Raw genomic sequence first — 18,637 nt, 5'->3', positions numbered from 1 at the left:
TTTCTCAGCACTTTTGAAAGGGGATTTTATCACGGGTTTTGGCTGGGATCCAGTGACCAACGTGGTATCTACATCGGATGCACAGTGGGAACGGCTGAAATATGTATGCCTTTCATCTCCTTTCGCACATTCCATTACAAATTTTAAAAATCTCAACTACTTATTTGCAGCTGACCATCAACGTAAAATTTTGCAGGAACACCATGAGAAGTGCTGGCGTTTTAGAGGTGGTGGACCACCATACTATGATCTCCTTTGCATTATATTTGTTAAAATAACTGCTACAGAGGAGTATGGCCATGCAAGTACTATCACCCCACCTAATTCAGACAAGGGGGATAACGGGTTCGACCTTAATACCCCAGCGCCAGTCATTGACCTGTTAGATGGTGGCGGTGCATCGGCACCAAAAGGTCCGTCCAAGTTCAAAGGAAAACGAAAAGTATCACATAGTGGGTTACGTGACTCACGTGCCAATAAGCGTGCGTCCATAGAGGACAAAGAAGTTAAGAGTTTCAAACTCCGGCTGGATGATATGTTGGACGAGGTTCATAATATCAGGGAAGGCGTATCGAGAAGGTCATGTGCATCTAGCGCAAAGGAGGAGGACCTTGTTGAGGCTGCGATGGACATACTTAACAGGATGTGCGCAGAGATGGGCGTATCTGATGAAAAATATTTTCGTGCTACAGACTATATAACTGACACAAACAAAGCAAAGATGTTTATTAAAATGAATGATGCATTTAGGAAGAAGTGGCTACTTAACTATATTTGATAGTTAAGTACGGGATGGCTTGGTAGGGGATGTAGGACTAATTAGCTTTTAACTATATTTGAGACAATTTGTTAGCTTTTAATTTGACATGTATGCACTTCTATATTTAATTTGACGTGTTTTTAATTTAATATTTATGCACACCTATGTGTAATTTGACGTGTGTTTTTAATTTGACATGTATGCACACCTATGTTTAATTTGACCTGTATGTACTCTTATGTTTAATTTGACCTGTATGCACTCTTATGTTATGTATACATGCAATTAAGCCTACTATTTATTAGCTCGTTTTTTAGATGTTATTCAGATTAACCTAAATTATTTGTATATTCTCTTCATGATACTTCACTTAATGTGTGATTTGAACTGAAACCAATTTGTAATATGACCAAACAAAACTAATTTACTTGGTTTGAATGTCATATGAGATGTAGACATGAGTGAGGATTCCATGAATGACATAGACACGTATGACATAGACGAGGATGACAACTAGGTGGATGACATAGACGAGGATGACATAGACATGGGTGAGTGGGGACCTGACAATCCAAATTACATTTACCAACATTGGTACGATAAACTAGAACAGTCTTCTGATCCTACCATCGATCCAGATGCTGATATGGGTGACGTAAGCGATAATGATGGCATGGATGATGAAATGAGTGATTTGGCCCTTTATGAGATGGAGCTAAAAATCATGGGATTACAACTAGAACTACATGAATTGGAATTTAGGTTAAAGGGTAAGCGAAGGAGAGGTGTACCTCAAAGGACTTCTGGTCTCACTGGAGCGATGTGGGTACATTGGGTTTTGCACAATTCTAACTAGAATGCATGCTATGAGTGATTTAGAATATAGTCGGCCACTTATATTGCTCTTTGTAACACATTAGAACAAAATGGGCTTTTACGCAACACCCGAGCTATTTAGGTAACAGAGCAACTGGCAGCATTTTGTTTGGTCATGTCACAAGGTTGGTCGGCACTATCCGTGGCTGACAGGTTACAACGATCAACATACTTCGTAAGCATTTATGTTAGAAAATTGGCAAGAGCACTTTGTCAATTGGGGAAATCAATTTTATAACCCAATCTTGTTCCGCTACCACATCCCAATGTCGCCAATAACGCTATGTACTACCCATGGTTTACGATAAGATATCAAAACACTGTATTTTACAATTTACCAAAATGATAAATAGATGCTATCATGATGTTACTGTTTAAAGGCGAAATTATGTGTTGTATGTTTCAAATATGTTATTACTGTTAACATCACTCCTACTAGCAGGATTGTATTGGGGCAATTGATGGAACACAAATAGATGCATGTGTATCAAGTAAAAAGCATATTCACTACCAAGGTAGGAAGTGCACCACAACTTAAAATGTCATGTGCGTTGTGGATCTGGATCTTTGCTTCACATATGTTTATGCTAGATGGGAAGGGAGCATGCCTAACGCACGTATTTTCACAATGTACATTAACAATTCGAAGATAAAAATTTCCAACTCCAGTAGGAGGTATCGTACCATATTAGCTTCCCCAAAATTACAAAATAAATTGTTCTCATGGTCAACAATTTGAATAAATTAACTAATGATTAATTATATATTATATTTCATTTGTAGATGCCTACTACTTGGTGGACTCGGGTTACGGCTTATACCGAGGATTCCTAATACCTTTTAGAAGGGAACGCTACCATCTTCAAGAGTGGCAAGACGGGGGTTTACCAATTAATCAAATGGAGGGATTTAATCGTAAACACGTGTCGCAGAGGTCAGTTGTGGAACACGCATTCGAAGTGTTGAAGAACCGTTTTCCTATCCTAAGGAAAATGCCTCTGTACCTAATCTGGTATCAGCGATTGTTTGTAATCGCTTATTGTATAATCCACAACTTTATTCGAAAGCATTCTAGAGTGGAAGACAAATTATTTAAGGAAACTCTAAAGGGTTTGAACCTGTGGGTTGATGTTACTGTGCTGCAGCCAGGGGCAGTAGTCTCATATATATCAAGTGGGTTACGGCCAAATCAATCAAGCGCCATCATGAGATATATGGGAAAAATCTGAGACGTACTGGCTCGTTATATGTGGGAACATGGCACTTTCGAATAGTAATGAGCATGGATAATGGAATGGATGCCATTTTGGTGGTTTGTACGGGGACGTATTTTCTGCTGTGATGGTTATTTTGGCTATTTTTAACTTGTTAGATTTGGTAATTGTTTTGTAACGTAACCGATGGTGCATTTTGGTAATCCGTATTTTGGATAACTAGTAGTATGTGTGAAAGTGACACTTTCATTTATTACATTTGAAATGTAGTGGACCAGCACACGACGTTTGATATCACGCATATTGTTTGTATCGGAAGTTAGTTGAATTTGCGACAGTTGGTTCGTTTGTTGTTTAGTTATTATTTTTAACATAATCACTTGGTGCTTTTTGAAATTACACTACTTGTGAGATTTGTTAAGTCATTTTGTAGATTATGGTATATCGCACGATGCACATCAAACTGCAAAGTATTGTTTGGATGTATTAGGCTAACCTTAATGATGAAGCATAATAATAAGAAGTATTAAACACAAAATACCAACGAAATAATTGTTACTGCATACTTTGTTACAATAAAGATAATCTCACAACTGGAATACATATAGTTATATACATTTTAACATATGTTTACAGATTAATTTAGTAGGGCTCAAAAAAGGATGAAACATAAACCACAAAACGCTACCAAATCTAATTGTAACTGGCTAATGGTTGCGTCTTTTGCACGAAGTTTAACAGTTAACATTGTGTTTTTTGCAGTAAACTCAGGCAGAAGCTCGCAACAGATTTCACACGATGGGTGGTCACACCACTCGAAAAACTTGCAGTAAGGTTCTCCCCTGGCATATTTTGGACATTCGAAGTATCTTCTGCCATGATTTTTTTTCGACCTAGACGTTTTCATATAGGAGGTCAAGCCACAAAAGCATTGTCTGGTCTCACTATTATTGTGTACGGAAGAAGACGATGAGTTGTCCAACACCTAGCAAATAGTGTGTAGTGTATGTAAATAAATTATCTACATACAACTTGATAAAAATGCAATTAATAGGCTCACGTAAAATCAGTACGTAAGACAATAAAAATTAGCCCACTGAGCTTTGTAGCAGCTCTAGTTTGGGTAGATGGCCGTATTGGGTGTCTCGAGCTCTCGTGACTCATACTACATATAATGGGGCAGTTAAATTCATTGGCATAATCAAAATTGTGGTTTAGATGTGTAAAGAAAAGATTTTTTTTTTTTAAAAAAAAAAAAAAAGATAGTTCAGTTTGTTAAATTTCTTCATCAATAACAATCTATAGAAATAGACAAACAAGCATAGTATCAATAACCACTTAGCGTGGAAATGCTTGGTCCAACACAATTCAATAATAGACACTAGGATACCAAACAAATATGCAATCATCCCTACTCATTCATGGCAGTTTAAAAGATAGCCTAATTGTCGGTCGAATGTGAAACCAAGCTACTTTAACTACCATGGAACTCATTGGAGGAATGCTCACATACATGTAATTATTTTTTGTGCCCAACTGCAATTTTAATTCATGACAGTTCATTGATAAATGCAGAAAACAGGGCATACATACATGTCTGTAAAAGATTTACAATATATGTAGTTTTTAAAACCATTTAGATTTTGTCTATATTTTTTCATAAAAAATAGAGAAAGTGAAATGAAATCATTGAAAAAATTACAGTAAATTATAGTACGTAGTTTGACGTGTCAGTATAACTACTTGCAAATTTTTTACTATTTACTATTTAGTCCATAAAATGAAGGGCACTTATATATAAGTTGTCGTGCAATCTATGTTATTAATTTACAAAGCATATATTGGAATGGGTCCTAAAGCTTTAAGGTGGTCTCTCATGTTACAAATGAGAGAATGAGAGAGAGGCTGTAACTTTTAAGTTACCTTACCTATAAGTATGTCGAATCTTCCATTAGGTGATCAATTAGACAATATTTACGTACGTAAGACTTCCAGTAAATAATTAAATTTGACTTTAATTAGTGACACTTAATGATTAATTATCAAGTCGAAAACAGACGAAGAGAAATGACAACTAACAGCTGGAAGATGCAAATAAAAGTGAGCCGGTAGGAATACCTATGTAGCCATTTCTATTATAAAAATACTAGAGATACTAAATCTTTTACTAACAAAAGCTTTATTAAATTGATGTGTAACTCATTCATTGTTACTCATTACATTTATCTTAATTAATTGTTTTATTTTTCTTCACACATAAGTATATAAATTGATTTGTTTGTTTTTTTTTTTTTTTTTTTTTTTTTTTGGAAATGGACATTTGGATCCTCTAATTTCTATTACAAGACGACCAAAATTTTATAATCTATGGTCTTTCCAACTTTTAAAAAAAAAATTGTGGACTATTTAAATTCAATAACTTAAATAATCGGATCTTGACATTGATGCCAAAAAATATATAATATGAAGTTACGGTAAATCTTAGATTTAATTTATTCAATCAAATAATAGACGTATAAAGATTCAAGAGCTTAAGTAGCACTAATAAGATTTTTTTTTTTAATCAAATAAAAATATTCGGAGTAGTATATATATATATATATATATATATGTATATATATATATATATAGTTCATTATTAATAAAACAATTAACAATATATAATTAATAAGTCAACTACTAATTAATTAAAAAATTTACTTAATTGTTTTATTAATTATACTTCCGTGTTAACTTGTAAAAAGAGCTTTCTTTGTAGAAATGATAGCACGCGAAACAATACTAATTACACTATTATGAATAAGGCTTAAACATGATTGTTTCAGAATTGTTCAAATTGACAAATTCAAGAACAAAAAATAGCCAAATACAGTATAATGAATGAACAATAATAGAGTTTGATAAGAAAAAAAATCTTGGCTGACCTTGAAAACGGTGGATGGGAGAATTTGCACTGCATTGATACCCGTTCGCGAAGGAGAGAGGGGTCAATAGAGAAATGCTTTCTGGGTGTGTGACAAAATGGAAAATGGGAGGGGTTTGGGGAAGAAAATATGATTTGAAGGTGGGCTGCATACAGAGGAAGAAGAAATTTTCTTGAAAAAAAAGTGGGAGAAGATACGAGTTCTTTGCAACAAAAAAGTTGTTAATTTTTTTTCTTTTTTGTTGAAAGACAAAGTGAAGTTAGTGAGGTTGTACATGGTTAGGTTAGTTGTCTACTAGTTATTTGTTGGGGTGTGTGACAGTGTGAATGATTTGAGTTTTTATTGAAAACTGCATAGACTTTTGTGCATTTGCTGCACATCTGAGAACAGTACTGTAGCTGGAACAGTACCGTTCCAGCTACAGTACCGTTCCGGCCTTTAGGCAAATAGGGCCGAAATCATGTGGGCCATGCACGGAGTTGGGAATAGTTCTTACAAAGGAATCAAACAAGGAATAGTCATTCTGCAAACCAAATCAAATCAATATAATTTGATTACCATCAAATCTAATTAAAATCAAATCAATAAAATATCATCAAATTTCAAATCTAATTATAAGAGATTACATTCTATTACAACACATCTTGAAATCAAATTCCCTAATATACTCTAAAATATATATATCTATTATTTCACTCATTTTTGTTAAAACATCACGTTTTAAATTTTTGTTTTTATTTTTTTATTTTTTTTTTTACATGTCCGCACAAAAGGAAAGAGGGAGATTCGAACTAGTAACATCCACTTTATTATGCGTGGTCCTAGTCAATGGAGCTACTTCTTGAGGTCCTGAAAACCACCTTTTAAATTTTTAATAGATGAACTTAATCACAATTTTCTAGAACGCGGTGCCATAATGAAAGGATTATAGAAATATTTATCAAAAAGAACAGAAAATATGTATATTGTTATTTCTCTTTCAAAATAATGTTTTTCTTGTTCTTTAAATTTGTTTGAAAAAATAAAGGATTTATCTGAAAGAACAAGTTCAAATATCCAACAAGATAAAAATAAAATAAAATAAAAACTCAAAAAATCTATTACCTTATTTTTCTCGGTGGAAACTAACCGTTGTAGAGGTGTTTTTGTTTCTAAGAGAGTATTTTCCCATCGAGGGCTTTTCCAGGGTTTGGGCATGAACTGATGAAAGGATCGAACGTCGACCTCTTCAATCCCCCGATGACGATGGACTCAGACTTCTCGACGGCTGGGCTCGCATGCGGTTCCGAGTCCGGGTGCGACTTGGACTTCTCGTTCGCCTTCAACAACAACAATTTCTCTGATCGGGTCCTAAAGATCGAGACAATACCCGATTTATCTGAGAGAAAATCGAACGACAAGGGTTGCACCAGCATCGCTATTTTGGCCCGCAATAAGAAGAGACAAAGGGAGGAAATTAAGAAAGAGACTGGTAAGAGAGTTTGTTGAGTGTGTTTGTGTTTGTGAATTGATTGTTGAATGCAACTGGGTTCTGTTTGGTTCCCGAGAAAATGAAGAATTCGGAATAGAATTTTGGTCTTTCCGTCTTTTTTTTTTTTTTGGGTGGTAATTTCTTCTATTCTTGTGATAAATCCTTGGTACTTGATGTGGATGTTTGTGGTGGAAATGTTACGATTTTGGATGAATTTTGAATTTCATGGAAGAAAGATTAGGGTTTGATAGTCTGATTGTGATGGTTCCCTGAGAAACGTTTATTTCGTTGTGGTTATATATGATATCAACCAGTTATATATCGATTTAGAGGATTGTATGGTTGAAGATTGGGGTCTCATTTGGTGAAAATGATACTAATTAGGGCATTTATCCTGAGCTGATGTTTTGATTATGAGACAACAGACTGTTATTGTAGATGTGGAACATTTTCCATGGGTACCAGGAGTATATAATTCTCTAGAACCGCCTGGCTCATAGTGTGCTGTTGAATTTGGAAATGTTGGAGTTGGTGTTCAGTGATTGAACCAGGAGTAGGGTCGATTTGGCATGTATTTCCCATTATGATTTGGTGATTTGGTTCCCATAATCCTAACTCTACTATGTGATTGTGATACCACAGTTATTGTAAATGTGCAATATTTTCATGGGTATCCAGGAGCATAAAATATTAGAACCTTCTAGCCCTCATTATGCTTATTTTCATTTTTATTTTTAAAAGTAATTGACCCCAATGGAAGGAGGAAGGGAAGATTCGAACTAGTGATTTTTGCTTCTTAAGGCCAGTATGCTTGTTAATTCTACAAATGTTGGGACACGGGGTCAAGTGATTGAACCTGGAGTTGTGCCTGATTCTGTATTAATTTCCCCCATTCTGATTTGCTTTTCGGTCAAACGTCATAAACACTGTTTGATTAATTTCCCATCTTGGGTGGGTCAGATTGCTTTAGGGACGTTTTACTGAACGTTTGATAGTTTATGCCAGTATATGTGAGCAGATGATGCAGTTGGAATATTATTTTATTTACTGACGACTATTGGTGGCGTCTTTTTCAAAAGTTTTATATAATGTTTTAATGAATGAATGTATAAGGTTTAAATCCTTTTGTGCTGATTATTCTGCTCATTGTGGGTTTTTTTTTTTTTTTTTTTTTTTAATTTTTAATTTTTATCTCTGTTTTCCTGCAAAGGCATTGTGCTTGGAACAAAAAGCCTGCCAACAACCCTCCCTCTACTACTTTGACTATCGTGGTAACTGCATAATCTGCCATGTTAGGAAGTTACACAAGTCTTTACACCACTGTTAATTCCTAAAACTAGTTATGTCAATGAGATTTTTACTCTTCTCATTGGTGAAACTCATTTTGGACATTAGTGCTACAGGTGATTTGGTCTGTCATTCTTGGGTCCTTCTCCAACTTTAACCCTTTCTATCGAGTGAAATGTGTTGTGCACATAGAATATCTGGTGAAAATAAGGAACTTCTTGTATATTATTAATGTTTAATGGGATTCAACTCGAATATAATTAATTCATATCTAGTAGAATTTTTACGAGTAGTGAATTAATATTGATTTCTTGCTATTGTTATGACGGGGTTTTGACCCCCCAGTTATTTGTTTTAGTGGACTGCTATAATTTGTGATTGTGACTATTTTATATTGATTGGATTCCCATCACTTGGGTTAGAATGTTGAAGTAAAATTCTATGGATCATGTGGATGTTGCCATGTAGCTTAGCCATTTAACTTATGGTGGCCCTTCTATTCTGCAGGAGAATGATGTTTGGATTGGAGTTTAATTCCTGTGACATACTCGGTTCCTACTTTTCTCATGTCCCTTCTTTTCACAATAGAGTGGTTAAAATAAAAAATTTGTATTCATTTACTTGTTTCTGATTACTAATTAGCGATACCTTCAGTTCCGTTTGCATGGATGCACTGTCTAATGTCTAATTAGCAGCAAGACTTGGAGGCACTTTTTAGGTTTAGAGCACAGATAGTGGGTGGAGTAGGCTATATATTCTCCCTTCACGTTAGTCATAATTCTTTGGAGTTAGATGGTGGGTATGTTTATTGAAATTTTTGAAAGCACACTCTTCTCAAAACATTTAAGAAACGATTAACTTTTCAAAACACAACATTTTTCAAAGAACAAAACACAAAACACTTTTTAAAAACAAAAACACAACAGACCTTAAAGAAAACTTTTCGTACCTTATATAAATATTTTGAGAAACAGGTGTTTATTTTAATAGGGGTAGAGGATGACTTACTATTATAGAAAATAATAGTAAATAAAAAATAGAGAGGCCCCATCAGATCAGAGATGGTTGTGTGACTACCCCTTCAAGTCACAGGTGGCCACATGATCACCCATTCTCTTTTATCCTTACCCTCCTTTGGGGTGGCCGCACGGCGTCCTATATATTTTTAAATTTTTATTGATAAAAAGTCAGGCATTAAGAATGTGTTTTCTCAAAATAAACATGTTCAAGTTTGGTTTCTTTGTAAACGATGAAAACTTTTCAAAAAATTTACTAAATAAGTTTCTTCTTTGGGCTCCACAGAAAATACTTTTCAAATGTGGACCCCACTGAAAACACTTTCAACTTCCTGTCACATAAAAATAAAAGAAAAAAATAAAAAAAATAAAAATCAACTAAAAAAACAAAAACCAGTTTCCAAACATTTAACAAACATAGACATGTTTTCTGTTACTGCATTAACTGATTTTTAAGTGTTTAATTTGTAAAGGTCAGTGGTAAATTAATGAGATTTAGTTGGCAGAAATGGTACAAGAATTTTCTTTTTGTTCTGTTTGTCATCTTTAATGGTAGTTTCTATCAAGACTTTTAAGACTATTTACTGATGGCTTGGCTTGTCGTTGTGCCAACTGTAACAGACATAAATCTAGGTTTAATCCCTTGGGAATATCTACTATACTGATTTGAAATATTATTATTGCCTTTGCCCTTAGCAGTGGATTTTCCCAACTATGGGGAGCGAATTTTAAACTGTAACGTGCCAGATACGAAGGATGGTGTCAGCTATGGAAATGAAGATGTGGAAGATATGGCAACGATTGAGGAAGTACCTTCAGGTTTTGGAATTAATTTGAATCAATATGGTTTATCTTATTCTTTTCTTTTATGATTAGCTTGAAGACCTCCTATTGGTCTTATATGGAAAACTGATAATGATCATCCTGTATCTGTTATAGCAATTTTATTTCTATGGTTTTATCTTTATCTAGAAATGATATCTAGCCCTTATATATGGAGAATATGAAGTTGTGCTTTTTCCACTACTTGTAAGCCTCATGCGTTTAAGCATGCAAATTTACATTTTTGTACCCATTTACATGTATGTATGGCGGTACATATGCATTAAGTGCAGCAGTATGTAATTTTATTAACTATTGATTGATATTGGTATGTTTTCACTCTGTTAGAAACTTTTTGTAGGTGATGAAGCTGCACTTGGCAATGATTCATTGTGGAAGATGGACTGTGAAACAGTTCTTAGAGTCATAATCTTACACATAAGCTCTCCAATTTTAGCAGCAAAGAGTCCATTCTTTTATAAGGTGAGGGGTCTTAATCTGGTTGTGCAACTTTTGTTCCTTGGATAGTTTATTCTTATTGCGTTCCTGCCTCTTCTAGTTGCTTTCAAATGGCATGAGAGAGTCAGAGCAGCAACATGTAACTCTACGAATCCATTCATCTGGTAATCACACAATCTTCATTGATTTGTTATTTGGCTACATTTTATTTTATTTTTATTGTTCTTTTTTATAAGTTAGAAGAGACAAGGGTGGAAATTTGCGTTCCTATGGATCATGGATGCTGACCAATTCTGACTAGCAGAGAGCAAGTAGCCAATTCTATTACTTGGATACTTGTTCAAAATGTTGATCTATTCTCGAATCAAAATTGTCAAACTGTCTCTCTTCTATGAAAATGGTTGGAGTTCAGTCATTAAATAAATAAAATAAAAATGTAAGAAGAAAGTCGTTAAATTTTTTGTGTTGTTCTGTCTTCCCTGTCTTTGGTTTTAATATTACCACCAGAACCCATCTCCTACTTCTAATCCTTTTGTGTGTGACTGTTTCTGTTGGCTTCTCTTTCTTACATGATAAATATTAATTAAGTGCTGTTTCTTTCTTGTTATGCTGGAGCAGAAGAAGCGGCCGTTATGGACCTTCTTAATTTTATGTACAGCAATACTTTGCCAACAAGGACACCTCCTGCTCTGTTGGATGTGCTTATGGCTGCTGACAAATTTGAGGTTGCCTCGTGCATTAGATATTGTAGTAGATCATTGCAGAACTTGCCAATGACATGCGTGTCCGCGTTGCACTATTTAGATCTTCCTTCTACTGTTTCAATGGCTGATGCTGTTCAGCCATTGGCAGATGCAGCAAAACAGTTTCTTGCTGCACGCTTCAAAGACATGACTAAGTGAGCTTCTCTCTTTCACATTTCCTTATCTTTTTCAATGATTGCTTAAGTCATGGAGTTTATATTCTTAAATGGTAAAATTTTAATTACAAAAAAAAAAAAAATGGTAAAACTTTGTTTCAGCATAGTATAAAGTGGACTCATGATATGTTTTTTCCTCTTTGCCAACTTTGTCAATGATTGGGATGGGTAATCAACCTTGTGAAGCAGTTCCTGCATTTTTGCTAGATTAAACCTGATAATAACGTTCAAATTTCAATTATTGTGACTTAAGGTTCAAAACAACAGATATGAGGAAAAAACAAAAATATTGATTTGCTGCCATTGCTTGCCAGGTTTCAGGATGAGTTGCTGAACTTGCCCCTGGCTGGTATAGAGGCAGTGTTGTCCAGTGATGATCTCCAGGTGTGTTCAGAGGATTCTATTTATGACTTTGTGTTGAAGTGGGCTCGGATCCATTACCCAAAACTCGAGGACCGAAGAGAGATCCTTGACTCACGCCTCAGTCATCTCATCCGTTTTCCATATATGACCTGCCAAAAACTTAAGAAGGTTTTAGCCTGCAATGATTTTTTTCCTGAGGTGGCATCAAAGGTTGTGCTTGGGGCTCTCTTGTTCAAGGCTGAGGCACCATACCGGCAGCGCTCCCTTGCAGCAAAGGAGGACAGTGCCACCTGTCACCAATTTGTAGAACGATCATACAAATCTCGCCCAGTTAAGGTGTTGCAATTCGAACTACCCTATCGACACTGTATTGTGTACCTGGACCTGAAGCGGAAGGAGTGTGCACGTCTGTTTCCAGCCGGTCAACTTTGCTCACATGTTTTTTACCTGAGTGGGCAGGGGTTTTTCTTGTCAGCCCACTGCAACATGGACCAGAACGCATTCCGCTGCTTTGGACTATTTTTGGAGATGCAAGATAAGGGATCAGTCAGTTGTGCTGCTGTTGCCTGTGAGTTTTCTGTAAGGTCCAAGCCAACAGAGAAGTTTGTGACCAAGTACAAAGGAAATTTTACTTTAACAGGAGAGAGGTCTGTTTGGTGTCGAAACCTCTTCGGAATGACCTGGACAGAATTCCTGTCTGAGGAGAACCCCTATTTCATAAATGGGGTTGTCCATCTTAGGGCTGTGCTCACCATCAAGCAATGAAACCCAAACAGCTCTCTCTCTCTCTCTCTGATCCACAAATTTTGAGGTAGAAGGATAAAAATGGGGATTAGAAGTATAATGGGTTCTTTCCTTTTAATCACATAAAGGTGGGGAAATTTCTCTTCTCAATTGTGTTGCGTTGCCTTTGGAATTCTCAATCCAGCATTCTTAATACACCCATCTCAATGGGAACAAATGTTCGTGGGTACCAGTTGGAGCGAAGTGAAATTATTGTTGAAATTTCTCTGAAGCTGTCTATAAGCTGAAATTTCAACAGTAATTACTTCACTTCCAAGTAGCCTGCAGAAAAATCAACGTATCCCCAAGAACAGTTTTTTCTCTTTAGGTATGTCCATCCGAACGAAAAGAAAATTTTATGAAAAATCAACCAAAAACATGGTCAGTTGAGACGGATTTCATCGGGTTGGTCGGTTTTCAACTAGCCAATGAGCAGCACTAAGGTCTTACATTAGTAATATGCTTTTCTCTTTCTTTTTTTTTTTGGGCGACTGTAATTTCTTTGATGACAAAATTGGTCTTTGAAGCATCTAAGGTTGTCACCATAGGCACCCCTTGGCAATGCTTTACTATTTTGAGGAATTCAAACATAATTCTGCAATATCCAACCAAATGTAGCTTATTTAATCGATCTATTGATTCAAATGCTTGTTGGAAATATTATCTCCAACAACATAGCTAAAAGGGAAATATTAGCTAAATTTAGTTATTTTTACCATTTTGTTTGCTCTAACAGAATAGCTTCATATTAGCTATTTTTCCTTAACTGTAACCGCTACAGTGAGTAAATATTCACTGTAACACACTAGATTGAATAAAATATCATTTTCACTATTCTCTCTCCCTCTTCCTCAACACTCAGTGGGTAAACATGCATTTTTCTCTAATTCTCTTCATCATTCTCGAAATCAAAGAGAAGGCAGAATTGTGTTCGGGAACCGGCTCGTCAAAGAGAACAATCATCTTTCTCATCATCATCATGATTCATAGTGTTGGCATTGTTTTTGTGGATAAATTTAGCTGAAAACGCTCGTCTCTCCTCCCTGACAAATTTTGTCTTCTATGTTTTGCTGAAACCCCCTCTCTTCCCTGATAATTGTGGTGGAGAATAGTGATAAATGAGGAGAGAGGCAAGAGAAAGAAGAAGAAGAAGAGTGTTCAAGAGAAGATTTTTTTTTATTATTATTATTTATTTTTTAACTTTGAATTCTTTCGTCTAAACCCCACATGTCTCTTCCATGAGAAATGCGATGGAGAAATGTGAGAGATGAGGATAGAGGATAGAGAGAGAGGAAAAGTGTTTAAGAAAAAAATAGAAAATTACATAAAAATAATATTTTAATAAAATAAATAATAGAATAGAGAATCTGTTGGAATTTGTATACAAAAATCAGTAGTTAAAATAGAAAATTGTACTTTTTCATTAGCTAGTTTACCTAATATTGCTAGAGATACTTTAACTCTCCGGGTTTCATCTTTTCTATCGGTAAGTGATTTATGCAAATTAAACGGATTTTAATCTCCTTTACACTCCGGCACATTAAGGTTAGGTTCATTCACTCAACTTCTCTTCCTTCTCTCTTGGTAGAGACTTTGTACCAAGGAAGGTCATTTCCTAGCGTTAAATAAATGCCAAGAAGTATAACTTGTTAGCACATTAGTAAGTAACCACGGTGGAGTGTCTAGAAAATTATATCCTAGCACATGAATGGAGATTTTGGCACACTAGAATTCTATAAGGTCTTGACACGTGCCAGAATTTATAACTTACTGGTACATTTTCATGCACCAGAATCTTCCACTTCTTGGCTTATATTATGTGCCATAATCTCCACTCTCTAGCACATGAAAATGTGCAGGCACATACAAAATTAGTAGCACATGTGCCACCAATTTGGTGGCACATAATTTAATATTAGCAATTATTTTTTTAATACCAATTTTTTTTTTTTTTTAATTTAAAACCAAATTTGGTGCCACCTGATAATAAATTAAAAGAGATCATAATTATAGACATAAAAAACGTTAGACAAAATAATTAGTTGCTAATAAACATATATAACCGCACCAACATCATTGCTCCTTACAAATCTACTACCAATTCATATAATTATTCCTTAATAAAAAAAAATACGGGCATAGAAAATACTACTAATTTACATAATTGTTCCTTACAAATCTATTACAATCAAATATAACCACAATAATATAATGGTCCCTCGTGTTCAGCCGATCCCATAGAAGCTAAGACATGTTCTTCATGTTGCAGCTGATGGAAAAGTGGAGAATCATCATTAGAATGATGATTACTTCGAATGAAAAAATTATATGAAGTGCATGTGAAAAGAAATTAATTAGAATGATTCAACATATGAAATCCTGATAGAAAGGTGAATTATTTCTTTAGGCATTTTTCGACTGATTCAACATAATGATATTCTTCCAAGTAACAATATGGTAGCAATAATATAAAAATATCACATTGGGGACTTACGGTTTTGTACACCATAAGCATAACACATGTAGACCCGTAAACCTTAAATTTTCTCCTAGTACACCCATCATTTTTTTTCTCTCTTTATTTTAATCTCCTATTAGTAATTTCTAATTCGCTACATATTTAATGCTAAGCATATTACCAAACTGAAGCATACATATATATGAAATGAAATTGAAGATATTAAATATGTGAGAATAACACTTTGAAGTGCTACCAAATTACTACAAGGCGTCCATCCAAATTGCTACAGAAAAATCATTTATTGTCAACATCAAGGTTGCACGCATCGTGAAGTAACTCTTGGAGTTTGCATCATAAGTTGATACTTCAATATCCCATAAATCCTTCAACTCTGATATTACGGACTCTAGGTATACATCTATCTCCATTCCGGGTGAACTTGGGTGGCGTCAGAGCAAAGAGGTTCAGTTGATTGGAAGACATCAGCTACTTGAGGATAGTAAGTAGGGATTAATGACTTATTAGGTGATAATCATTGTTGAAGCATTAGGTTTTAATCAAAAGAGTAAGGACAAGAAGAGATTTTGGGGAATTATGACTTACATTAATATGCACCCAAGACCAAGTTAATTGGTGCGACACCAAAGTGGATATTTTATAATGGTACAAATTTGTCTAATGCTTTGCAAACATTAATTAAGGAGAAGAATAAGACTCAAATTGTCATAATGACTAGGATAATAGTAGGGGAAGGTTGCTAGGTTTCAACCCCAATAGTCAAATTTTTCTTATGTGGATAGCTTATTTAATATCAATGGTTCTCAATATTTTAACAGAGTGGCACAACAAGAAGTAAAGTAAGTAATGACCTCTAGAAATGATAGCATTTAAGTTGATATTTAAGGACTAAGGTATAAAGGATCTAGAGTTCAAGTAATTGCATGAGTTACATACCTAAGATTAATGTCATTGACAGATAATGGTTAAGAAGAGATTTTGAGGTCCTAACCAAGGTTAAGAGTTTATATGGAATGGATTTAGAATATTCTATAACTTGAAGACTATTTTTTAAAAGTGTGGATCTTGTTAACACTGGAATAAATCTTGTGATAAGTGGGATTTATGATTCTTACAAAGAGATATACATTTTATACTGGCATAGTTTAAATTGTTTTAGTAGGACGTGTCTTAAATTCAAGGGATGAAAAATTCGTAGTGATGATATATTGAGGACTTTGAAAGAATGCTAAGATTGATTAAGATTAAAATTATTAGAATTATATCAATAATGGTCATAGGAGTGACCGGATGATTATTTGACCATTATAATCAGGGGGTTAAGTGAAATTTTTCCTTTAATGGTCATAGGAGTGACTGGATGATTATTTGACCATCATGATCAGGGGGTTACGTAAAGTTTCTCCTTTAAATTATTATTATCACTATCTCTTAGTCAAAGTCTTCTGCTGCTGTCTCTTTTCGGAGATAATGAAATCTCTGAGTCATGTTCTTAGAGGAATAAGGTTGGGAGGCAAATCATTGAGTCAATTACCAACTAATTGATTTCACTAGGGCGTTACACCGGTAGTGTCCCAATCAGGTCCTATCGAGATTCTGACGACGTCCTGGCAGAGTTTGTCGATTTGAGAATGAGATGCTCGAACTCAGAAAATAGTTTACGGTTTTCAAAAGTAGAAATGATTTTTTTGAAAATTAAAGAGACTTTTTTCTGTCAAACCGAAAAATATTTTTTGTTGATTATTATTTTGCATCGTACTAAATACTAAAAAATATATAACATTTTTTGAAAACTATTTTACGCATAAACAAACCGAACCTAAGAACCATGAAGTTCTCATGGAGGCAGAAGAGGAGGGATAAAATTAAAGAAGATGGTTGAACCACTCCTTTAACCACGTTAATTAATCTGGTCTTCAGCCACGTAAGCCGACAAAGTTTCCTTTCCACGCGTAGCCGTGTTCTCTTTTTGGTGGAACGTGATCCATGCGTATTCAAGAAACATTTTAAGAGCATTAATTCCTCGAGAAAGAGAGAAACAATCGCTCCAAATCTCCAATCTAACTACTAAAGCAGACTTTTAGTGGGAATAATCCAATTATTTAAATATTGATTCTGATTTGACATCTAAGAAGAAGAAAAAAGGCAAAAAGAAAAAAAAAAAGAGAGTGAAAAAGAAAGAAAGAAAGAAAAAAAAAAGATTTGTGTTCAAAACACTTCTTCTGCCCAAAGTACAAGTCTGTTATATATTAATAATCTTAGATATTGCTAAATAATATTAATGGTGATAATTAACACCTTTTATGTGAATCTCTCCTTTATTAAACCATTATTTATTCTCATAATAATTAATTATCATTATCAGTGGTTGAACAGCACAAAGCTAAATTCTATCGGCTTTAATTCTTAAACAATGAGAAAGCAGCAGCTGTTCGATCTGAATCATTAAACTTGTTTATATATGTTTTGACTCCGGCATGAGGAATTGAAATGGATGCACGATACCAAAATATGCAATGGAAGAAGCAAGAGATAATATTATTAACTTGAAGCTTCTCCGAACTTATACTCGTTAAGTCATTTCACAAAAGGAACAAAAATTAGCTACAATCTGACCACCCTTCGAACGGCATCTGTAAATTACAATACTTGCTTTTCTCAAACTTTGGAGACGAGGAATAACAAACCATTCCTTTTGTTTAATAGATGATGAATATGGATTTTTGTAAGGAAAAGTCAATAATATTACTATCCTAGAAAGGGTGAGGATTTGGTTTAGGTGACGTAAAAATAAAATTAAGTTGTAGTTTTTTCAACGTTTAAATTTTTTTAGGAAATCTCAATCTTTACAATATTACTACTTCCATGATCACCATCCTTTTAGAATTAAAATATGTTCTCATTTTATAGAGAAATTTGTTGGTGTTAATTAGTTAATCTGATAAACATCCTCTTCAATTTTTGAAACATATCATAGTCATTCATTGACAAAAGTTGCGAGCCTAAAGCTCTTACAAACAGAGCAAAAAGCTCTGAAGTAAATCATAGTCGAATCTAAAGCATCAACAACAAACCAAATCAACCAAAACACAGTATCCGCTAACCTATGACTAAATATCAGGTTTAAAACTCAGATCTGCATCAAACAGACACCATCTAATACATAGGTAGCACTTATTCCTCGGCCTTGAGAGCAAAACCCCCAAGCCGATACTCATCCTCCTCGACTCGAAAGCCAGGATAAAGTTCACATCCACAACCCAA

At 34.6% G+C, this 18,637-nt stretch overlaps 1 protein-coding gene across 2 annotated transcripts; it reads left to right on the top strand.

Annotated features, from left to right (window-relative positions):
- The first annotated feature begins 6,977 nt into the window (after positions 1-6,977).
- LOC132174873 (BTB/POZ domain-containing protein POB1) lies at positions 6,978-13,005 on the top strand. 2 transcript variants are annotated; one of them, XM_059586603.2, is made up of 6 exons: positions 6,978-7,245; positions 10,248-10,367; positions 10,732-10,853; positions 10,930-10,993; positions 11,448-11,727; positions 12,063-13,005. In XM_059586603.2, the coding sequence occupies exons 1-6, from the start codon at positions 6,978-6,980 to the stop codon at positions 12,874-12,876; spliced, it is 1,668 nt and encodes a 555-aa protein (XP_059442586.1). In that variant the 3' UTR covers positions 12,877-13,005. The 2 variants fall into 2 exon arrangements, with proteins under 2 accessions (XP_059442586.1, XP_059442585.1); XM_059586602.2 differs by having other exon boundaries at positions 10,245-10,367.
- Positions 13,006-18,637: the final 5,632 nt, after the last annotated feature.

This window comes from Corylus avellana, chromosome 3 (genome assembly GCF_965113065.1).
Source record: "Corylus avellana chromosome 3, dhCorAvel1.hap1.2, whole genome shotgun sequence".
In the NCBI taxonomy this organism is placed as follows: domain Eukaryota; kingdom Viridiplantae; phylum Streptophyta; class Magnoliopsida; order Fagales; family Betulaceae; genus Corylus; species Corylus avellana.
Note: the sequence above shows the minus strand (reverse complement) of the source record. Positions and strands in the feature narration are given on the sequence as shown.

Coding starts and splice junctions, on each gene's coding strand:
- LOC132174873 (XM_059586602.2), top strand. CDS start 6,978: ATGAAAGGATCGAACGTCGACCTCTTCAATCCCCCGATGACGATGGAC. Junction 7,246..10,244: donor GGAAATTAAGAAAGAGACTG/GTAAGAGAGTTT, acceptor CTTTGCCCTTAG/CAGTGGATTTTCCCAACTAT. Junction 10,854..10,929: donor AGAGTCCATTCTTTTATAAG/GTGAGGGGTCTT, acceptor TGCCTCTTCTAG/TTGCTTTCAAATGGCATGAG.